The sequence below is a fragment of the Peromyscus maniculatus genome, chromosome 10, assembly GCF_049852395.1.
Source record: "Peromyscus maniculatus bairdii isolate BWxNUB_F1_BW_parent chromosome 10, HU_Pman_BW_mat_3.1, whole genome shotgun sequence".
NCBI classification, from domain to species: domain Eukaryota; kingdom Metazoa; phylum Chordata; class Mammalia; order Rodentia; family Cricetidae; genus Peromyscus; species Peromyscus maniculatus.
In genome coordinates, this window is record NC_134861.1 from 28,717,147 (window position 1) to 28,742,751 (window position 25,605).

Sequence of the window (25,605 nt, forward strand, 5' to 3'; positions counted from 1 at the left end):
CTGTCCCACGCACCCAAATGGCAGCTCACAATGATCCATAACTTGACTTCCATAGGATCTAACACCCTCAGCTTGCTTCCCCAGGCGCTGCATGCACGTGATATGTATGGTGCATACACACACACACTTCAAACAGCTCTTAATGATACTTGATGAATTGTTCCATTTGCTAATATGCAGTGTTCCTTTTTACTGCTTCTAGTTGGGATTTGGGATCTACCTTATCAAGCATAAAATAATTTCAGCAGTTATTTCCAGCTTCCATGACTTTGTAGATTGACCATCCCTCCTCTGAGTCTCAATCATGGATATCTTTACCAGTGAGGTATGTTTCTTGGAGATGAAAATTAGTTTAGTTCAACTGTTGTTTTTTTTTAATCCAGTCAGCCAATGTATTTTTATTAGTAATCTGAGGTCAGTTATGTGTAAGATTGTTACTGAAACATCTTTACAAATTCTTATAATTTTTCTTGGTTGTTTCTGTGTTTTAGGTGAATTATTATCTATTCTTTACTTTCTCTGCTATTAGTGTTAAAGGTTTGGCAGTATACTATATAAGAAATGATGGATTTCCCAGCTCTCCTTGATTCATCTACTGCACTGATGAAATTTATTCTTTCCTTTATTCTTGGTGCCAAGACTGTCTTGTTCCTCCATGTGTAGTATTCCTTTAAGTGTTCTCTAAGTGTTCTTCTTGGTCATGAATTTCTCTGGTTTGCTGTTGTCTTGAAATGTCTTGTACTTCCTATCAGTTCAAAAGATACATTAGATGCATATAGCAATCTTGGTTGGGAGTTATTTACTTTAAGGGCTTAAAATATACTATTCAATTCTTTCCTAAATTTTAGGGTTACTGATAAGAAGTCTGGTGTTATTCTGAAGTATCTGCCTTTGGGGATGAATTGGAATTTCCCCTTTATAGTTTGTAATACAGCTTTTCTCCATGTTTGACATTTTGACTATAAGGTGATGATTCCTAGTCCTCAATTTCCTCCTCTAGATGGAAAATTTTTGCTGTAATTTCACTAAATAGATTCTCTATGCTTTTGGTTTGTAATCTTAGTTCTTTGTGCTGTCCCATGGCTTCTTAAGTTTGGTCTCTTCGGTTCTGTGATCCCTTCCTTCTTTCTTCCCTTCCTTCCCTTCTTTCTCCCTCATTAGTGTTTGAGTGGTGTGTTTCCTTAACTTGTCCCCTGCTCCAATAGTCATTCCTGACTGCATGACTCTTTTGATGTTTGTAATGTGATTCACTCAGTTTTCATTTTCAACAACTTTTTCAGTTTCATTGCTGCATTTTCCTTCCCTATTATTATGTCATCCATGGCACTGATTTTCTCATCCATTTGCTGATTGTCTCTTCTATTATCACCTGGGCCTTTCTACGTCCTGGATTGAATTCATTTGTTTGCTTATATTCTCTTTTAAAGTTATGGCCGTTTTTACCAGAAAACATCTGAAATCACCATATGAGGTTTTATTTATTTTTGTGTATTTGAATTTAGTAGTCAAGAAGTTACGATGACTTTAGGAGTCATAGTACGGCTTTCATCATTTTATGATGTTATTTGTACATTTGTTGGCTTGCATATGTCTCTTCTGGTTTTATTAGGTAAACCTTTTATTGAAAAGCCTGCTATTCAGAGATCAATCCCCAAAACCACATTAAAAAATAAATAAATAAATAAACTGTGGTAACAGTTTTAGTGTCAAACTCAAATAAAGAAGTACACTTGGAATTAATCAAAAGTCCTGAATGCATTACTGATGACCACAAAACACAAAATCTCAAAACTAATACCCAGTGTCCCATGAAGTTAGAAATTATTTATGGTAAATGTGGAAAATAATAACTGAATGAGATAAAAGGAAGGCTTTGGAGAGAAGGAAAGCAGAGGAGAAGCAAGGCTAAGAAAGTGAAAGGAAAAAGAGTGAGGAAGAATGCTACGGAGAGGAAGATAAAATAATCAGAGATTAGAAGAATGAAAGGTTAAAATAATGAAAAAAACAGTCAAAATTAGATAAACACACATAAGATGAAAAATAAAACTATAATTTAAATATTTAGACAATAAGACTAAATGTATAGTAAAAAAAGAAAAATGAAGGAGGAAATGCAAGAAACAAGGAGAAAAAAGGGTAACTTTAAAAAAATGACAAATGATGAAAAATGTGTATACAAAATTAAAGTATGAGCAGATGTTAAAAATAAAAATGTAGAGCTGGGTTTGGTGGCACACATCTTTAATCCCAGCACTTGGGAGGCAGAGCCAGGTGGATCTCTGTGAGTTCAAGGCCAATCTGGTCTACAAAGAGAGTTCCAGGATAGCGAGGGCTACAATGAGAAACCCTGTCTTAAAAAAAGAAAACTAAATAAATACAATTTTTTAAAATGTAATTATCTTAAATACATTAAAGTCAGGGCAGGAGAGATGCCTCAGTGGTTAAGACTGTTTTCTTGTCTTCTAGAAGAATTGAGTTTGGTTCTCAGCACCCATGTTGGGTAGTTCACAACTCTAGCTCAAGGGGATCTGACATCCTCTTCTAGCTGAGGTAGGTATTCACATATTCACTGGCACACTCACACACATACACATACATAAAAATAAATCTTTTAAACAGAATGAAGTAAAAATGGTGCTAAAATGTTTTAGCTGTAAGAAAAGATGAAACAATGGAGAAGCATCTTTCTGGGCTTCACAAATTTGGGGCTGTTGTTTACAGATTGGGGGTGTAATTTCCTGGACTCATATCCTCCTTTTCATGCTGGTGATGAACTTGTGGTTGCTATGTGCTTGATGTCTGCCACATCTCCATTCTAGTAGCTTCCCTTGTTGGCATACCTAGGTACTATTCTGGCTGCAGTTGGTACTTGATGGCTGAGAAAGATGCTGCCACTCTCCAGAGACTACCCTGGATGTAACCCCTACGCTGGCTAATGATCCAGCCGGTAGATATCTCCTACCTTTTCTACAAATGGAGAAAGCAACAACGACATTTGATATGTAGAATCAGAAGACCTGTGCTCCACTGGCACAGAAGCCTTCCTGAACAGAACACCAATAACACAGGCACGAAGATCAACAATTGATAAATGGGACCTCATGGAACTGAAGAGCTTGAGGCAAAGGACACTGTCATTGGCACAAAGTGGCAGCATACAAAATGGAAAAAGATGTTACCAATTCAACATCTGATAGAGGACTAATATCCAAAGTATATATAAAGAACTCAAGAAACTTGATATCAAAAAACCCAAATAACCCAATTAAAAATGGGGTACAGATCTAAACAGAAATTACTCAATAGAGGAACTCAAATGGCTGAGAAACATATAAAGAAATGTTCCATATCCAAAGCCATCAGGGAAATGCAAATCAAAACAACTGTGGGATTCCATCTTACACCTGTTAGAACGACTAAGATCAATAACACAAGTGATAGCTTATGCTGGTGAGGATGTGGAGTACGAGGAACACTCCTCCACTGCTGTTGAGAGTGCAAATTTGTACAACCACTATGAAATCAGTATGGCAGTTCCTCAGAAAATGAGAATTCATCTACCTCAAGATCCAGCTATATCTTGGGCATATAACCAAAGGACACTTCATCCTACCACAGGGACACTTGCTCAACTATGTTCATTGCTGTTCTATTCATAATAGCAAGAAACTGGAAACAACCTAGATATCTCTCAAAAGAATGGGTAAAGAAAATCTGGAACATTTACACAACAGAGTATTACTCAGCTGTTAAAAAAAAATGACATCATGAAAATTGCTGGCAAATAGATGGAACTAGAAAAAGTAATTCTGAGTGAGGTAACCCCAACTCAGAAAGATAAATATGGTATGCATTTGCTTATATCTGGATATTAGTCATTAAATAAATGATAACCAAACTACTATCTGTAGACTAAAGAGAGTGCAGACATAGAGGAAAAGACTAGGAGGGATGCATGGTTCTCCTTGGGAGCAGAAAATAGAATAAACTTTATGGGTAGACTGGAGCCAAGGTGGGGGTAGAAAAGGGGGATAAGACCTGGAGGATCAGGTGAGAAAGGGCAGGAAAGATGGGAATGAAGGGAGAGACAGCTAGGATTGAAGAGCATTTGAGGAACACATGAGGGCCAGTATGGCACTCCAGTGCAGTGGAAACTTCCTATTGAAAGGGAGAAATTAGTAGCCATCTTGAGAGACATTCCTTCCCCTTCCCTCTCTTCCTCTAGAGGTATTTGCTGACCAGCCATTTTTGAAATGACCACAAGTTGAACCTATGGGAAAGATTGGGCTGGAACAATAAATCTCAGGATATGAGGAGTAATGGGCTCAACTGACCAGACACTGAACTCAGGGAGAGTACGACTGCAACACTGAATCTGAATGTGTCAACAAAAGAGGACATAGGGAGTAAAAACTGATGTCTCTATAGATACCCTGAATCCTGTTAGCCATCAGTAACCTCATGCTTACCTCATCCCTAGCCAATACCCCCCCACACCCAATCCCGATATGTAACATTCTGCATGTGAACCTTTCCTATATAAACCCCTTAAAGTGAGTGCTCAGGACCTTCCCTCTTTTTGCCTACTATAAAGTGGTGTCCAGGAGGTCCCTGCCTAGGCCGGAATAAAGGAAACCTTTTGTTCTTGCATGGGAAGTCAGCTTCTTGGTGGTCTTGTTGGGGCAGGGGGACTCATGCACAGGCATTGCACTATAATCCACAAAGTGTTCCTAATGAAATCTCCATATATTGAGGGAGTCGGAACCCCTACTAGTCATCTCATGTCACTACATGAAGTTTTCAGTGCCAGGACTGGGTTTCATCCAATTGAGTTGTTGGCCAAGGGGGTCCTATGAAAATCCCTAAACCACCCAGGTGTTGCCAAGACAAAAGGTTGCTCTCCATATAATGTGGAAATTCCACAGAATCTGTCTGATAATCAAAAAGGATTTACTCTGGGTTAACTCACAATAAGCATAAGGGAGTTGGTCGCTGGATCCAGGAGGGATGGGACGCGGTCCACCACAGTTCTCTGCCTTGATCCACAGCACCAGCATCTGGCATTCAAGATCACAAGGTAGCCAAGAGGGCGAGCACATATGCATCCCAGGTCTTAAGGAGTCCCCCCTTGGCCATGCCCTAGGGGAGGGCAGATATCTAGCAGTTACCTGCTGCCTATTGGGGTGGTGCTTCAGGGAGGGGCAAAGCACAGACAACCACCCCTATACTCCATATACTGACAAGACCCCATTGCTGAAGACAATAACCACACAACTCACTGGATATGGAGGGGCCAAGCTGGTGCCTACATAGAACCTTTACCCCCATGTTCTAGTGTCTATGATATAGAAAGGTACTTTGTAGGCTACCAAAAAAGAAAAGTAAGCATCAACCCAGCCATAAAACCTTTGATCTACAATCTGTCCAGCCTGCAAAATATGCTAGGGCAATGGTGGCACAAACCTTGTGGGAGTAACCAACTAATGTCTGATTTGACTTAAGAACCACTCCATGAGATGGGACCCAGATGGGACACTGCTTGGGTGTCTAAGAACCAGAGTCTAGACAGCCCAGAGACCTAGGGTAAAGCAAATATTACTAGTCTAAAAAAAAAAAGTAACAATGAAATGACTCCTAAAGATGTTCTGCTATACTCATAGATTGATCAGTATCTTATTCAGTCATCATCAGAGAGGCTTCCTCCTGCAGCAGATGGGAACAAATACAGAGACTCACAGCCAGACATTATGAGGAAAAAGAGAGTGAGAGACTTAGAACACTCAGCTCTAAATGGGATGTCTCCATCAAATCCCTCCCCTCAGAGCTCAGGGAACCCCATGGAAAAAGAGGCAGAAGGAGTTGGGGAGACAGAGAGGATAGAACACAGCAGGAGAACAAAGCCCTCTGAATTAACTGAGGAAGCTCATATGAACTCACAGAGACTGACACAGCATTCACAAGGCCTATGTGGCTCTCTGCACCAGGTCCCCTGCATGTACACTATAGCTTTCAGTTTAGTACTTGTATGGGACTCCTGGATGTATAAACAAGTGGGTCTCTGATTCTTATGCTTTATCTTTGGGTTCTTTTATTTTTCTATTGGCTTGGATTGTCCAATTTTAATATGATGTTTTTTTTTTATCTTATTAATTTTATTTTGTTATGTTTGGTTGTTATTTCCTAAAAGCCTGTTCTTTTCTAATGAGAAACAGATGGAGTATATCCAGATGGAAGAGAAGGTGGGAAGTACCTGGGAAGAGTAGAGGGAGTGGAAACTGTATTTAGGTAAAAAAAATAAAATAATAATAATAATAATAATAATAATAACAATCGTAGTAGTAATAGTAATAATAACATTTTTTTTTTTTTTTGGTTTTTCGAGACAGGGTTTCTCTGTGTAGTTTTGCGCCTTTCCTGGAACTCACTTGGTAGCCCAGGCTGGCCTCGAACTCACAGAGATCCGCCTGCCTCTGCCTCCCGAGTGCTGGGATTAAAGGCGTGCGCCACCACCGCCCGGCAATAATAACATTTTTTAAAGACCTGTGTTCATTAAGACTTCCCGGATGCCGGGCGGTGGTGGTGCACGCCTTTAATCCCAGCACTCGGGAGGCAGAGGCAGGCGGATCTCTGTGAGTTCGAGGCCAGCCTGGTCTCCAAAGCGAGTTCCAGGAAAGGCGCAAAGCTACACAGAGAAACCCTGTCTCGAAAAACCAAAAAAAAAGACTTCCCGGGCACCAGTCTGAATCGCTGCTCTACTGGATGCTGCTATGCATGTCCAGAAGCACAGAGTCTTCAGGCTCTACAGAAGTGAACACAGGTAGGGGGCGAAGTGACACAGCTCACTGAAGCATGTGGCTCTGCCAGGCCTTGCCCTACCCCCCATTCCCTCTTCCTTGCTAAACCATTAGATGACATTCCTAAAGCTAGCCACAAAGTCTATTCCCTTATTTGACCACTTCCTCCTGAGACTGACTACCAAGGTCCAGCTACCAAAGTATTGAAATCCAGCCATCAAAAGCCCCCTATGGCTCACCTAATTAACATACCCAATTAAAATTAAACGCCTCATCCTAACACAGGGGTCAAGAGGTGATTCACCCGCTGACCTCAAACTCAAGGTTATTCTCCGCTGATGAGATCTGCTCTTAGCCATCAAGAGCAGGGGTAACTTTATCTATGTATTTCAGTGCTTGAGTAGACTCCTCCGACCTGCACGCTTTGATGGCCCTCCTCTGGCTTTCCACACCACTTTGTATGGACGCCTCTCATGCTGGTGCTGAGACAGGTTAAATTCAAATCCTCTGGCCTGTGATTATCCCTTTCTCTCAATTTTGAACAACAGTTGTTTTGTTTTTGTTTTTGTTTTCGTTTTCTTTCTCAAGATTCTGCCTGTCTACTGCCCTATAAGTCATGCTGAGTGACAAAATAGATTTCCGTTTTCTATTGTTGACCATCAGAAGAATCACCATCTCACTAAAACCTACAACTTGTTTTAAGGTGTTGTGTGACAAAACATTTTCTAGGGAAGACTATAACACACACATCTGCTCACCTCAGATAGGGAACTGACAACAGATCATAACATGGATACCACCAAACTCCAACTTGTTGAGTTTTATTGGAGTTATGGACAGGAATATGGGCCAGTTACTTACAGAAGCAGAAATGGCTCAGAGACGGCTGCATCACCAAAGCCCACCTCAGCATGGCTCACGGCTCACAAAGCCAAGAACCTGTAGCACAGTGCACAGGCTACAGGAAGCTCAAAAGGTTGGAGAGTGTCCTTTCCTGGTGCCTCAGTTGGTCTAAACCTCTCCCAGGCAGCTCGACTGATTTCTGCTTCTTCCAGGCAGCTAGTCCAGTCTGAGAGACTCCTTTACTGGTTTTGCTTCCTCTCAGACGGGCTTTCAGTTTCTGTTGGTTGCTCTGGCAGGTCAGTTTCAGGGACTCTATGAAGGCTGTTTGAGTAGTTTACTTTCCTGCCTAAGGAGCTTCATTGCCTCAGCCTTGAAGGAAATTGTTAGACACACAACATGAGGCTTATGAGAGTTATGGAGAATGTTTTGAGAACTAGTTTTGGGTGCTTGGAGTGGTGTGGTTTGGTTTGGTTTGGTTTGACCAGAATCTGTCTGTATTACCTTTGGGATGAGGCTCCTGCTCCTCCTCTACCAGTAAAGGAAGTGTGTGGATGGAGTCCTGTATGTCTTGGCTTCTTTTGGTGTATGTTGCTTGTCTTTTGGTGTATCCTATCACTCTATGACTCTTCAAAGCTCTTCCTCTTTTAAGAAGATTCTTTTTCTGACAGTCGCCCTTCACCAGAGCACACAGACAACTTCTACTCTGCCATTTTACCCAGAACTCTCTCCTTTCTACAGTAGTATGTTACATAATTCTTAAGTCAACTATAATAATAGATTTAGATGATTTAACAGTAACATGTAACATGATATGGATGTCCCATGATTTCTGTAGTCCATTCAGTACCCTTTATGAAGCAGTTCACTTTATTTACACTATTTAAACAAAGGTAAAATAGTATTTGAACAAAGGGCTGACATTTGAGCCTATTTTCTCACATTTAAAGTACAACTATCACCTGACTAAAATTAACAAAGTGGGATAAATCTATGACACTCCCTGCAATGAAATGGGCACAAAACAAGTGACTCTTTCAAAGTCATCATTAATGAACTTTGTATGTGCTATAGACACATTCAAGGATAGCTTTATGACTTCTGTTGTGTATTTCCTCAAGGTAGAGAGTGATTTCTCTCCTAGCTTTCAGAGGTGGACCTAGTGACTGACTGCTAGCAAAGAGAAGGTGGCAGTGTGCTAGGATATCACGTTTAAGATTAGACCATAAAGAAATACTGTCACCTCCAGCTCAGACACATTCCTGGGCATTTATATTCATATTCCCTCTCCCTCTCCCCCTCCCCCCCTCCCCCTCCCTCTCCCCCTCTCCCTCTCTCTCTCTCCTTCCCTTCTTCCCATCCACTCACCCATCTACTCACCTACCCACTCACCCACTCTCACTGGTGAAAGCCCCAGTGCTTCCTTATAAGACACAGATAGTTTCTTGCAGAGACACCTTAAGCCTGTCAACAGCCACATGAGTGACCACTGAAAGCAAATCCTTCCCTGGGAGGACCTAAGATGACTGCAGCCAGGCAGATGCCTGATTACATTCTATAGAGAGACCAGAACCAAGCAGATGAGCCAACAGAGGCTTACTGATGCCCAAAAACTAAGATATGTTTAGAGTAGTTTGTTACCTGGCCAAAAAGAAACATCAGATAGATCACTGAGGAAAGGTTATTTGGTAATAATAATTGATCATATAAATTTGATATGATTATAATAGGCTTTTACCTTCTTCCTTTAAAATCAGTCAGACCAAATCCATAAAATAGAGGAACTCCTAAATAATCAAGTTTTCTCTGTTCTATCCACTTTTGAACTGCAAAGAAAAATTAAGAAGAAACATGATTTAGAAAGGTAGTTTTTACCTTTGTAGAGATGCAAAGACTTAATTATCTAACCAAAATAGTAAGTAGACCTAAGAAAATAAATACTTAATGAAAATAGATACACCCATCTCATGGTTTCAAACTTTTTTGTTTCCACTATAATTAGCACAAAATATTTGTTTTAAAACAAAATTAACAGTACCATAAAAGACATAGTCTTACAAAGTACATTGTTATCTCTCACTCAAAATGATTGGAAAGCAAATCATTTGCTCATAAGCCAGCTCAGTTTCCAAATGTAACTCAGGCTGACTACAAAGGAGAGGTACTTATCCCCCTACTGCCTTCATTTCAAAGTCTAAAGCCACGTTAGCCCAAACATACAAATGGAGCAGAAAAAGTACCTGAGTCTGAAATTAAAAGTTATTTACTCTGTGAAATAACTGTTTTGAATAAATTTAGTTTACAAAACAAATCATAATTGAATTATTTAATCCAGTTAAACAATCAGGTAGTTCAATCACCGTTCTCACTTCTCTCCCATGTGTTTCATGCTTACGACAGCTTTCCTGATAAAACAGTCAAATTTAATGGATTCTATTTGTCACTCTGACATAGCTGAAGCAGTTGGTGGAGACTATAGTCACAGTCTTCAGAAGCTTTATTAAGGAAAACAAAGTTAATTACTCAGGCCAGATCCATCATTCTTTCTCCTAAATAAGATATAAAGGACCCTGACCATTCTAGTCATCAGGACTCCTACAGCTCCCGCAGTGTTTCACCTCACTCTTACAGACTTCCTATTGTCCTTCATCTCTGCTTATAATCATATCCCGTTCAAATCTGCAACTGGTAGTTCTTATTTATGATATCCAGCTCCACATAACTTCCCAACATTCACCTTTCTAACATCTTCTTAAATATCTCAACATTCAATCATTACCAAACACCTTATTCCACACGTGTGTGTGTGTGTGTGTGTGTGTGTGTGTGTGTGTGTTCTACATACTTTAGTTTTGTCACTATATGCTTTCTATCTAAATGCATCTTTATAAAAGAAATAATTTCATTCTACAATCTTTTTTGCTTAGAGAACTCTTGATAATTCCACAAGTCAGCATGTTATGTAAAGCAGTAGAAAAACTGACTTAAAATATATAACCCGTTATGTGTGCCATACCAAGATGTGTATACCATCTGTCTTGCTTTTATATGTTATCACAGTTAAGTATATCACTTTACAATAAAATTTCATATGGAAAAGAATTTTCCAGAAGGCCAGAAAAAGACCAAAATATTAACCCTCACTTTAGCAAGCTCATACATGGTGTAGCTGCTTAGATATTTTTACTTACTATATTCTCTTTTTGCTGCTCTCTGATAAAATTTAAGTTCTGAAAATAATGGGCCATTCTCTTGATATTCCTATGAAAGAAATATAATAATTAATTTTAATAATTTTAATAGAAATTATCCTAAAGATAAAACAAATTGTACTTCAACTGTGAAAATATGAGCATCCACATATAAAATACATCATAGTTACAGAGTTCTTCATCAAACAAGTACCAGATTCCTACTAAAAAAAAAAAACAAAACTAAATACACTTGAAAAGTCTCATTTTAGAGAACATATTGTACTGCTATCCCAATATAGTCTTACACATGAAAGAAGTCTTCTGCAAAGATCTTCTTAGAAGCAATGAGAACTGTATACATAAATAAGCACTGGCTATACACCAGTATGTCTTCAGGGCAGGCACACTGGGAAGTACGGTGGGGTCCCTAACACATGATTGCTTCATTAACTGTCCCCTACATGTCTTTCATTGTTCTATGCCCTGGGGACACTGACGGAATCCTAGGCCTTACCTTAGAGACCTTACTACCTAAAAGAGTGAAGGAGAAAATGTTTTTGTTGTTGTTGTTTTTATGAGAATAAAGCATAGTGAAGAAAAAAGTCAGAAATACAGGACTACAAATGTAAGAACAACACTTACCACTTTTATTACATGTCTTGCATCTTTACTTGGTTTATTTGTGGGAAAAGCTGCAGAAAAAAAGAAAAGTGGAAAATAATAGTTATTCTAAATCACTGAGTATCTACCAAATCACAGAGAGATGCTAGATATAAGTACATGAACTAGATTATCCCCAAACCTCTTATAACTGTGGCACCATCTCCACTTTACAAAAGGTCCGGCTGAGGTTGGGGAAATGGAATAAATTTCTCACTAAGAAAAATAGATTGAGGTCTAAAACTCATCTGTCTGACACAGAACACATTACTTATCATATTCTATATTCTATATTCATGCATTCAGATATAAGAAATGACCAGATAACATTAATCACATGATCCAAGTGCAGAGGAAGGTAAGAAAGCTAAAACAGATGAGATTAAGCATGTTCAGGTTGTTCCAAGGATATAGATCTCATATCCATGCCAGGGTAGGCTTCTCAAGCTGCCCAAATGACCCATTTTCCTGTAAGAAGTCCCTCATCCATGCTTCTATAAGTAACACCAATAAACTCATTGGTCTGCTAAACTAGTTTTGGGTGGAATCTTCCCCTAGTTCTGTCCCTGGCATCATATCTGAGATTTCCCCAGGAAGTAGCATAGTATACATAATGTATGAACAAAACCAGAGATAACAGAGAGGAACAATTGCAATGGATGATAATATAGACAACTAATACTGATCTGTCTGTGGGGAAATCCTGATATGGCTGCCTTTCCCCACATTGCTATGGGATGTCTCTCTGTATACTGTGAATGTGTGCTGCTCCCATTGGTTAATAAATAAAGCTGCATTGGTCTATGGCAGGGCAGGATGGAGCCAGGCGGAAAAATCCAAGAGAGCCAGTGAAAGGAAAAAGGAGAGTAAAGGAGATGCCAAACCGCTGTCCAAGGAGAAACTTGTTATGGGATGCAGGTAAAGCCTCGGAACACGTGGTGATACATAGATTAATAGTTATGGGTTGAGTTAAGTTATAAGAGCTAGCTTATAAGAAGCCTGAGCCATAGGCCATATAATTTGCAATTAATGTTAAGCCTCTGATTGATTATTTTATAAGCGGCTGTGGGACCAGAGAACCTTATGGCTACATCACCTTATGTGGCATGATGGCACTTCCCCCTGTAATGGTAGTTGCATGTCCCCTGCTATATTTGGTAAGACAAGCAAGCAAGCCTGACCAATCTGAGGAGTGAGAGTTCTTGGGAGGAACTTGGTATGGTGTGGCATGCCTCCTTGACGAATAGGGTCTGTCCAATGCCCTCAAACCACCAATGGACCTGAGAACATACAGTAATCCTTTGAAACCAGCATGTATGGGAGGGATTCTAAGCCAGATACAATAAAACAACTGAAGCTGACCTGTCTGCCCAGAAAGAACTGGTCCAAGTGGGGGGGGGGGGGGGGGGAATGTGGATGCTACTTTAATGTGGTAGGAAAGGGGCAGGGGTGAATTGAAGTATTGAGCATTAAGTGTTGGATCCCCTTTTGGGGATCCAAACTTGGACTCCTGGGGATAAACAGTACATTAGAAGAAAGAGTGAGATGCTGAAAATGTTCTTCTGGTCTAGCCTCTACACAGAGGAAGGGAAAAGTCCATGATTCTGCATCCACATGGGGGCCTTAACCATGGCCCAGTAGAGGAAACTATAATCCTCACAGATACTCTTCACCTTAACTATGAATAGGAAAGAGGTTTAACTAGGAAATGAAGGAGTCCATTCCCAAGCCTGAATCATGAGGCTATTGAACATAGGATGGATGAGGTCAGTCTGAGTGATATGGTAAAACAAAAAAATATGAAACTTCCCATCCCTTCTTGAAACCAAGGCTGCACAAACATGCAAAATCGGTCCCTGATGGACTGGCTCATATGAGCCATTAGCCACTTGCTTCTCACTGGCTGAAGTTACCATGAGCATCACTAACTGGAAAACACAAGAGGACAAGCATCCCTGAAGGAACTGGGAGTGTGAGAGGCAGTGTTTGCTGCCTCATCCACTGAGCTAACAGAACTATGTCCACAGGAGAGTCAAGAAAGAGACGGATCCAGTAGGGACCTGGCAACTGGTATGGGCTTTTGGGGACTTCGCTGAACTCCATGGTGAGAAGTGATCTTAAGAAGCCAGGAGAGGCTCTGGCACATCACAGGGATTCAGACAAGCATGGAGATAAATTGGGATTACAGGGTCTGAAGCACTCGTCCAGGTTATTCCAGGGAAATGAGGCGGCATTTGTGTCAAGGCAGAGCTCTTCGGGGAAAAACTTCTGACAGAAAACCAAACTCTGTCCAAGTAAGCATCCAGAAATTTTGAAAGCCTGAGCAGGAAGGGCGAGAGGCCATAAGGGATCAGAACAATGCAGGTGACAAAGCTGTGCTTGTCTCCAAGTGGGGACTAATCCCTCAGAGTACTGGTGGACTTTCTCCCTAAAGGAAGGAAAAATGAGGGTGCAGATTGTTCTTTCAACCCCGAGTCTGTATAACAGCCAGGTGCGGCCAATGGAGAAGCAACAGCTTGGGGTGGGAGAGGTGTTTGGAGCCTATTAGAATCAGGGAGTCACTCCGGCATCTCACAAGAATGTGTCCCTGCCCTCTACTCTTCCCTTGGCCTTCAGCTGAGCCAAGCAATACAAGCTGACCCTGCTGACGCCATCGGGGCAGGAAGATACACAGCAACCTGGCAAAGTGTCCCAGGACGAGGAACCAGAAAGCTCACAGAGAAGGACAATGAGCACAGGGACTGAATGTACTAGTAGCTTTCATGTAAGAAACTGCGCCCGGCATTACTCTTTTGCGAAATCATCTAATACAAGCTAGGGTACACTTTCATGCCTTATTGCATCTTGCTAACTTCTTAAAAGATATCTCCCCTGCTGCCAAGTCACAGAACCACTAAGCACTTGGTTGGAATGCACGGCAGAGACTGGAGAGAATCTGCTGCCCTATGTACAAAGGTTCCATTACAGATTGTGCAAGACTAACCTCTGAATACCTTAAAGATTTAGAAAAGCATCTAGAACTGTTCGGGCAGTAGTAACAACTACTCGGTGGTAGGAAAAGGCCTCAGTGGCACTTCTCAATGCCAGAAGGTTGCTGAATGAAACTCCAGTGCTTAGGGCAGGCTACCTCCCTAGGAGTTATTGGCTAGGGACCCCCTGAGGCTCTAAAAACCATAAAGGTTCTTGCTATTTATACTGATTACATACGAAAAGTCCATAGTAAGTCCCTATTGATGAAGAAGCTGTGTGCTCTGTTGAAGAATGTAGAGAAATCACAGAGCTGGAAATTTCCCCACTGGCTGGTTTCATAGTGCCAGAAGGTGCTATCCGGGCTGCTGCCACAGCACTGTCCCCAGCAGTCCTGAGGTAAATACTTAGCATGCTATAACACCTACATGCTAGAAGGGCAAGATGTAATCAGCAGGACAACATAGGTGTAAGTTGACTAGATTTAGGTCCACTTCACAGGAGCAAAAGTCCATGGCTGAGAAAGTCAAAGGCCCCAGCAGGAAAGCAATTCTTATTTTCTTAAATGCATGCAATGCACCTCCTAAACTGCCTTCACAACTTTTTTGTTTACATCCACAAAATACTGCAGTCAGCCTCAATCATAATGGGGAACTCCTTGCGCAGTGGCTGCTGCAGAATCATAATAGGTTAAGCTGAATGTGGCTGTAATGACCCGAGGAGGGAGCAGCGCGGTGGCTGCTGCAGAATCATAATAGGTTAAGCTGAATGTGGCTGTAATGACCCGAGGAGGGAGCAGAGTGTTGTGTAACTACTGCCACCCAACTCAAGCATTCTTTCCCGGAAGAAGGAAGCCTGCAAGCAGGAAACAGTTGCTAGGGGAGATGTGCGTCAGTGGCACTGCTGCAAAACCGGCAGGGAGCTCCAGGAACAAAGCTTTCGGGACGTCATCAATATTATGGTAGACTTGACAGTGACAGAGCTGCCCCAGGGTGACTCAGACTCTTGAAAGCACCTCCAACAAAGCCACTGGTCCATCAAGCCAGAATGAGGTGGAATCATCTATTTGTCTGTCAGTGTTTTCCGTCTGTATCAATAATAATTAAACCTTTGAAAAGTCCAGAGTTCACATATTAGAACAAATCAATCCCCTCTTTTACACTGTCTCAATGATTACAAGATTATTCTGTCTTCAAATGCTAATGAGTACACATTTTAGAGGCCTAAAATTCTGTCAGTCTTTTATTTAGTCCTTCACTCACCAGTTAGCTAATCCTTGTCAAGAAGCTAGAATATGCCAGGTACTGAGTTAAGTATTTGGACAAATTCAAAGAGAAGGAAATAACCGGGGTGGGACTAGTAGTGAACACAATGAAAATTGTCATCATGACCACGAACATCAAATTCTGCACATATTTTGTCTGTCCTGTTCAACATGACAACTTCCCCAGTCATATCTCCAGCCCTTAAACAGACCACCTACAGAGGCCTTTCTTCCACCTCTGCCTCTGTCCCCAGAGGACTTTGCAGCTTTTTGAGACCCAGACTTCCTCCCTGATTCCATCCATCCCTTTGTATCAGCCACCAATACCCTGAGGCACTCTCTACCTGAGAACCCTCTAGCATGGCAACCTGGGGGTCAGGTAGGTGATGTCACTGTCCTTCCTGTCTGCCCTGCAGGGTCTTGCCTCCCTCTCCATGGATTCCCTAAGGAATCCAGAGATGCTCCTGGGAGGCCCAAGCTTTCTCCTCCTACAGAAGCTCTCAGGCAACCTCTCCCTTCTAGTCCACCACTATTCCTCCTGTTAGCCCTTAATACCTAAAAACACACTCTGCCTGGTGACTCAGAAGCACGCCATACCAGGCAAGCCACACCCAACACACTCTTCAAAGAACCAGAAAAGCCAACAGAAACCAGGGAACTGAAAACCCACCCAAAAAACAAGATCATATATCAACACCTAGAATTCTAATATTCCCAAACCAAGATGCCCAGACACCGGTGTAAAAGCACAGTAACAGTGCGAACAGGACATCTCCACTAGAACCCAGCAACTCTACTAGAGTGGACTCTGACAAAGGCAACACAGCTGAAATACAGACAGGGGCTTCCACAGCCCTTATGAATAAAGACCTTAAAGACAATGTTAGTGAATCTGTTAATGGTCTATGAAATACAGACAGTGGAATAGAGGGAATAAAACAGAAATAGGATAACTAAAGAAAATGCAAACTGAGGTAAAACTGGAAATGGAAAAGTTAGGAAGTCAAACAAAAACCTCATGGTAACCCTCACCCAAAGAATTCAAGGGATAGAAGATAGAATCTCAAGCACTGAAGACAAAATAGAAGAAATGGATACCTCAGCCAAAGAAAATGTTAAATGTAAAAATTCCATGCAAAAACCACCCAGGAAATCTGAAACACTAGGAAAAAAATCCAATTTACAAATAATAGGAATAGAGAAAGGAGAAGAAACCCAGGCAAAAGGCACAGATAATTTTTCAGCAAAATCATTGAAAAAAAATTCCCCTAACCTAAAAAAATTAGATGCCTTCCCGGAACAAGAAACATATGTAACACCAAATAGGCTGTACTAGAAAAGAATTTATTCTCAGCATATAAATCAAAACACTGAACATTCAGAATGAAGAAAGAACATTAAAAGCTGCAAGGGAAAACACCGTGTAACATATAAAGGCAGACCTTTTAGAATAACACCTGACTTCTCAATGGAGAATCTAAAAGCCAGAAGGACCTGAACAGATGTGCTCCAGACTCTAAAGGATCACAGCTACCAGCACAGAACACTCGCCAAAACCTTTAGTCATAATTAATGGAGAAAAAAAAAGACATTCCGTGTTAAAAATAAAATGCAGATAGAAGTATCTATCTGCAAATCCAGCTCTACAGAAGGAAAACATTAATGAGAAAAGATGAACCACAGCCAAGAAAACACAAGGAATAAATAATCACAGACTAGCAAATATAAAGGAAGGGATGTTGGGGAAGCCTACACCATGAAAAAGAAATAGATCAACAAACACTCTTCATTGATAACTCTCAGCATCAATGATGTAACTTCCAATAATAAGACACAGACTAACAGAATGGATTTGAAAACAGGATCTATCTTTTTCCTGCATCAAAGAAACACATCTCAACATTAAGGATAGACATCATCTCAAGTAAATGTATAGAAAAGATATTCCAAGCAAACTGACCCAAGAAGCAAGCTGGTGTAGCCATACTAATATCTGACAAAATAGACTTCAAACAAAAACTAATCAGATATTACATACTCATCAAAGGAAAACTCCACCAAGATGTTCTAAACATCTAAACACCAAACACAAGAGAACCTAAGTTCATAAGGGGAAAAAAACTACAGTTAAAATCACATGTTGATCCTGACACAGTGATGGTGGGTGACTTCAATACCCCACTCTCACCAATGTATCACCCACAGGTCATCCAGACAAAAACTAAACAGAGAGATGCTGGAGCTAAACGATATCATATATCAAATGTACCTAGCAGATATTTACAGAACATTTTACCCAAACACAAAAGAATATTGCTTCTTCTCAACAGCTCACGGAATTTTCTCCAAAATTGACCACATACTTAGACACAAAGCAAGTTTCAACAGACACAAGAAAACTGAAATAACACCCTGCATCCTATCAGACCACCATAGATTAAAGCTGGATACCAACAACAATAGAAACAACAGAAAGCTTATAAACTCATGGAAACTGAACTACCAAATGAAGAATATGTATTAGTTAGTGTTTCTATTGCTGTGAAGAGACACCATGATCACAGTAACTCTTATAAAGGAAGATATTTAATTAGATAGTTTACAGTTTCAGAGGTTTAGTCCATTATCATCATGGTGGGACATGGCAGCATGAGGCAGACATGGTGCTGAAAAAGAAGCTGAGAGTCCTACATCTTGACTCACAGGCAAAAGGAAGTGGCCTGCAGCACTGGATGTGACTTGAGCATATATGAGACCTCAAAATCCACACGAACAGTGACACACTTCCATCAACAAGGCCATATGGACTCCAACAAAGCCACACATCCTAATAGTGACCCAGCCTATGAGCTTATGTGGCTAATTACATTCAAACTACCATATCCTATTCCCTGGCCCCCATAAGCTTGTAATAATATCACAATGCAAAATGCATTTAGTTCAACTTCAAAAGTATGCATAGTCTAGCACATTCTCAACAATGTTTAAAAGCCCAAACTTCATAGTCTCTTCTAAGATTCATGCAGTCTCTTAACTGTAATCCCCTATAAAACTAAAATCAAAAAACAGATCACATACTTCCAACATATAATGGCACAGGATATATACTACCATTCAAAAATGTAGGGAAGGGAGTATGGTGAGGAAATACTGGACCAAAGCAAGACCAAAAACCAGCTGGTCAAACTCCAAACTCTACATCTCCATGTCTGATGTCCAAGTGCTCTTCAGATCTCCAACTATGTTCAGCTCTGTTGACTGCAACACACTTCTCTCTCTTGGGCTGGTTCCACTTCCTGTGAGCAGCTTTTCTCAGCAGCTATCCCACAACTCTGGCATCTCCAACATTTTGGGGTCTTCCAGGCAATCCAGGCTTCAACTTCACAGCTTCACATAACAGCCTCTCTAGGGACACCCTGACACCTGCCTAGCCTCAGCACCTCTCCTTAGTCGCAATGGTAAATTCCATGGCCCCTTTCTTCTGTCATTAACTCCAGAACCACATGGCCAAAGCTGCCAAGTTCTGCTGCTTGCTGAGAATGGAACATGGCTCCTTCATTCAATTACATCTTCACCAGCTGTTTATCTCCTTGAACACAGGACTGAGCTCCATTCCACTTCCTGGTGCTCCTTTTCTCCTCAAATTGTATATTTTGTATTTTTCCTTGCTCAGCTTGCTCCTTTCCACTATAAATCTTCAGGAGAGTCAATACTAGTAACCGTACAAGACTCTATACTAGGCTGTTTTGAGATTTCCTTAGCTAATACAATCAATCCAAAACTCTTCACTTTAGCCTCAGACAATCTTTTCAGACAAGGGCAAAAAAAACAGCCACATTCTTCAATTCTTCATCAAAATATCACAAAAATCATCTCTAGGCAACACACTAAAATTCTTCTCCTCTGAAACCCATTGAGCCAGCCCCCAACAGGTGCATCAAATCACATTCAGCACCACTGTCTTCCATGTTCCTAATGGTATGGGCCCATTAAGCATCACTTAAAGCACTCAACTGCTTTTCTAATCCACTGTCCCAAGGTATATATCCCTTCAAACAAAAGCACACTCAGGACTATCACAGTAATACCCCAGTTCCTAGTACCAAATTCTGTCTGAGTTAAGCTTTCTATTGCTGTGAAGAGACACCATGACCACAGTGACTCTTATAAAGGAAAACATTTAATTGGGGTGGTTCATTTACACTTTCAAAAGTTTAGTCCATTATCAACATGGCAGGAAGCAAGGCAGCATGCAGGCACATATGGTTCTGGAGAAGGAGCTGAGAGTACTCACAACTTGATCTGAAGGCAACAGGAAGTGAACTGAGTCACTGGGCATAGCTTGAGCATATGTGAAACTTCAAAGTCAGTCTCCACAATGACAAACTTCCTCAACAAAGCCACACCTACTCATAGCGCCACTCCCTATAGACTTATGGGGGCCAATTACATTCAAACTACCACAAGACAAAAATTAAAAACATTTTAGAATTGAATTAAAATGAATACACACAGATGCAAGCTTATGGGACACAATGAAGGCAGTTCTAAGAAGTAAGTTCATAACACTGAGTGCCTACATAAAAAATTGGAGAGCTCATATTAATAATTTAACAACACACATACAAGCAATAGAACAAGAAAAATCACCCAAAGGTGTTATATATCACACCAGCAAGAAATAATCAAACTGATACCAATAAAGTAGAAACAAAACAAAACACAAAGAATCAACAAAACAGAGCTGATTCTTTGAGAAAAATCAATAAGATCAACAAACCCTTAGCCAAATTAACTTAAAGATGGAGAGTGAAGATCCAAATTGGTAAAATTAGAGATGAAAAGGGAGACATAACAACAGACACCAAAGAAATCCAGAGATCATGAGCGTACTTCAAAAATTTGCACTACACCAAATTGGAAAACCTAAAAGAAATAGATAATCTGGCTGGGCAGTGGTGGCACTTGCCTTTAATCCCAGCACTCAGGAGGCAGAGACAGGCAAATCTCTGTGAGTTCAAGGTACAAAGTGAATTCCAGGACAGGCTCCAAAGCTACACTGAGAAACCCTGTTTCGAAACCGCCCCCCCCCCAAAAAAATAGATAATCTGTTTGATATATACCACCTACCAAAGATAAATCTAAATCAGGTAAGCAATCTAAACAGACCTTTAACTCCTAATGAAGTAGAAGCAGTCATTAAAAGTATCCTAACCAAAAAAAGGAGAGGGCCAGATAAATTCAATGCAGAATTCTACTAGATGTTCAAAGACAAGTTAATACCAATAATCCTCAAATTATTCCCTAACATTGAAACATAAGGAACATTGCCTAATTCTTTTTATAAGGCCACAATTACCCTGATACTAAAACCTCATAAAGACTTAACGAAGAAAGGTAATTACAGACCAATCTCCCTTATGAACATAAATGCAAAAATACTCAATAAAATACTTGCAAACAAAATTCAAGAACATTTCAAAAGGATTATCAACCATGTTCAAGTGGGTTTCATACCAGCGATGCAGAGATGGTTCAACATACTTAAATCGATAAATGTAATACATCACATAAACAAACTGAAAGACAAAAACCACAAGATCAACTCATTAGATACAGAAAAGGCAAAATCCAACACCTTGATGATAAAGGTCCTGGAATACAAGAGACAGATTTCAACATACTAAAGGCTATTTACAACACACACACAGCCAACATCAACCTAAATGGAGAAAAATTCAAAGCAATTCCACTAAAATTAGGAACAAAATAAGACTACCCACTCTGCACATATCTATTCAATATAATACTTGAAATCTTAGCTAGAGCAATACAACAACTGAAGATCAAAGGAACATAATAGGAAAAGAAGTGAAAATATCCTTATTCACAGATGATACAACTGTATACATAAATGACTCTAAAAATTCCACCAGGAAACTACTAAGCTGATACTTTCAGCAAAATAGCAGGATACAAAATTAACTCATAAAAATCAGTAGCCCTCCTATATGACAAACAGACTGAGAAAGAATTCAGGGAAGCAATACCTTTCATAATAGTCCCCCCACCTCACCTGTGAAATAAAATATTTTATGGTAACTCTAACCAGGCAAGTGAAAAACTTGTATAATAAAATTTTAAGAAATTTAAGAAGATATCAAAAGCTCACACTGCACAAGGCATCTCACACAGGAGATTCATTGGGAAGGAAGAGCCCAGGAGGGTGGCTGCCTCTGCTTAGGCAACAAGCAGCAGAGAGAACTGAGCCAAAGATCTCCAGGCCTGATTCTGGTGGGATTTTTGTGGCCTGATCTCGGGGCAAGCTTATGGATTGGTGGGATTCTGTTTCTTGGCCCTGGTCGTGGACTCGGGGTCATGTCAGGAGCAAGGTGTTCTTTCCTTGGCCCTTTTACCCTACAAAGTCAGTTTCCTTTCTTGCCTTTTGTTTAAAAGTAAATGACCACAACAGCAATTAAGTCTTTTAAGCCTTTAGTAGAATGTAAGAAGCTGAAAAGTACAGAAGAACATGGGGATTTCTCTTAGATAAATAGCTTATGTTACCACTGGGGGGAGAATCCAGCCTGTTGAAGATCTGAGTCCTGGGTGATTTCAATCTGTGTGTTCCCACTACTATGTAATCTGAATCTTCTTTCCCATTGCTTCATATGAACATAATCATGTGTTCACACACACTGGAGACATCTCCATACCTATCATGATATAGCAATACAACAGCCTTCCTGAACTTCTAAGGCAAATTATATTAGAGCACCTCAGTCTAAAATCAACTGCCCAGGTCCTTAGAGACACATATTTTACACACACAAGCACTATTCCACTTACATTAGAATAATCAGTTACATTAGAATATCTGCTTTTAATTATAGGCCAAACCTACTCTAGATATTAAAACGACAGCAAAAATATATATATATATATCCATAGTATCTACTTTTGTTGTCTGGTTAAAAAAAATCAGATATTCATCAACTACTGATATAAGTACAATATTGCAAATGAAGAATAAAGGCAAACAACGACATTGACAGAAACTGTATTTAACACCTCTGATATGTGAATACGCTCAGAACTAATGATATCTTACAGCTCTTGTCCAGTACGTAACAGCTAAACATAACTGTCACTGCTTGTGCATGAACTCAGTCCTACAAGTCCTTTTTTCAATTATTGATCTTGCATATTGATGGCAGTTTTACACAATAAATTTGTCATTGAATTGGTGTTAACAAAAATTGAATTGGCATTAACTAAAATTATTACACATGTAGAAAAATTGATGAGCCCAGAAATAGAACAGTGGAAGGAAAATTTGAAATTAGTTGGGGGAATGTTATCACAACATGACTGTGATAACTGAGTACTCCATGAATTGCCTAAATGACTATTTTTAAAGTATTTTGTCAAACTTTAATGGAAAGCATTGAATATTACATCTATAGCAGGTCCCACAAAAACATAAGAGAAATTACTCAAGAGGAAAATAATGATTTTGAACTGTGTTAGCATCTAACATGACTTCAACACACACACATGAAATAATGATGAACATTATTTGATAAAATTTAAAGAATCTTTATGAATTTAAATAGACTAAGTTCATCAGGTAAAATAAGAAAAGACCATGATATTAAAACTGAGATTAATTCATAGTATTGATAAAACACAAACGTAAGCTTGGTGATGGTAAACTGCTAAGTTAAACAGATGACAGACAATAAACTAATACACCAAAACTAACTGAAATAACAAAGAAAGCTACAACATGGCATTTCGAAACTAAAGAAACTGAGGGAAGAATTATTAGCTAACATCCCAATCATGAAAGAAACTACAAAATAAAACAATATAACTTGAAAATATATAACAATAGTTTTAAATTATATAAATCAATCAACAACTAGCAGAACTATAGGGAAAAACAAGTGACAAAACAGTGGAAAATATTAATGGCATTCAATAACGTACAAGGAAACAGACAAAACAGAACCAAATTGTACAGCTCACCATCTCTCTAAAAGCTAGACTTAAAAACAGTAAAGAACACACACTCTCTTCAACAATGTATAAAATATTACTTTTAAACTGTCCAAACTTGTATCTGGGAAATAACTACCTTCTTCAATTCCTTTTTTTATTTAAAATAAAAAATTTTCATGTAGTATTTTCTCCCTGCAACTCTTCCCAGAGCCTTCATACCTCCCTACCCACCCAACTTTGCAAACTCTCTCTCAAAAACAAAACAAAACAACAAAAGAAACCTTAAAGGTCAAAACAAACTAATAAAAACCCAATAAAACAAAAAATACTCAAAAAACAAAACACACACACACACACACACACACACACACACACACACACACACACGGAGCCTGTTTTCTCCTGGCTTACTCTTCCTGGACATGAGGACTGTCCTGGAGTATAGATATATACACAATAGCACTGTACTGGAGAAAACAGATTGTCCCTGTCCCAATGGGTATCAATTATAAATAGCTTCTTGGTTAGGGGTAGAATTTGTGTCCAGTTCCTCTTCCCCGTGCTGTCCATTGAACACGGGGAAATCAAGCAGGTGACCAACTAGAAGCATCACCAACACTAACTAGTATTGTGGTGCTGGAAGGTAAACTCTGTACGTTACCAGGAGAGAAAAGCAATTATCACTACCACCCAACTACAAACCCTGACCTACAACAGTGACCTGCATGCAAGATACACTGGTCCAATAGTGACATAAATGTTACAGGAAGAACCAACCACCCTTTGGTTGGATTTGAGGCCATCTATAACATAAAACCCATTCCTGATACTACTAATGTGACTAGTACCTGGGACTAGATAGGTTATGGATTCCGGGGGAAAACTTACACTATTATCTGCTAAAAGAATAAAGCAATGAAATGACCCTTACTGACATAAAATTATACCACAGATCAGTGCATCACTCAACCCTCATCAGAGAGGACTCCTCTTGTACTAGCTAGTAATTAACAGAGACCCACAATGAAACAATGTGAAGAGTGAGAGACTTTAAAGCACTCATCTCTAAATGTATTGTCTTCAACAAACCCCTCCCCTCAGGGACCAAAGACCTATGAAGAAAGAGGAGAGGGGTGGGGAGAAATTGAAAGGGCCAGAAGTAGTGGATGACTCCAAAGTAACAGTGTCTTCCAGACACAACAGGACTGTGGAACAAATGAACTCAGAAACTGTGACAGCAAGTACAATTGCCTAAGTTGACAAAATAATTCTTAAAAACATTAAGCCATATTATCTGACCACAATAAAAGTTCCCTAAGGAAATGGGAAAGCATAATAAATAGTGAACATATATCAAAACTAATTGGAATACACTTAAAATGATTATTGTCTTTCTTTGCCAGGGTGTAAACCAAACAATAGAAATAGTTCTTCTTTATTCAGTTGTGTTTCAAGAACTAGGTTAGGACCCAGCCACATTCATTGACTATTTAATAGATATGCTAATGGATGGATACTGTACTTGGAAATTTATAGCATGAAACATTTTTACTTAAAAAAATAGAATGAGTGAGTTGAATGGCCAACTTAACTTAGAAAACTAAAGATATAAGCAGAAATTAATAAAATCAAACTTGAAAAGACTGAACTCCCCAAGTATAGTCTCCATGTAGTAATGGGCATATCTGAGACACACATTATGATTTCTAATGCCATTCCTGATTAAATGAACCAGGACTGCTTAGAGAAATGGCTGACTCCAATGAAGGGCCAAGAAAAGCAAGATAAGGCACTTAAGCTATAAAATACATGTTAGTAATGAATTTTAACCCAGAGAAAAACATCCATTGACCACAATGATGTAAGTAATTGAATAAACAAATAA

At 39.7% G+C, this 25,605-nt stretch overlaps 1 protein-coding gene across 4 annotated transcripts in view; it reads right to left on the reverse strand.

The window, feature by feature from the left end:
- Vrk2 (VRK serine/threonine kinase 2) overlaps positions 1-25,605 on the reverse strand; it is a 130,490-nt gene that overhangs the window by 75,495 nt on the left and 29,390 nt on the right. For all 4 annotated transcript variants that reach the window (XM_076546130.1, XM_076546131.1, XM_076546133.1 and 1 more), the window contains exons 3-5: positions 11,471-11,520; positions 10,826-10,895; positions 9,373-9,460 (exon numbers count right to left, since the gene is read on the reverse strand). In XM_076546130.1, the coding sequence (XP_076402245.1) occupies positions 9,373-9,460; positions 10,826-10,895; positions 11,471-11,520 (208 nt within the window). The remainder of the gene's footprint in view (positions 1-9,372; positions 9,461-10,825; positions 10,896-11,470; positions 11,521-25,605) is intronic.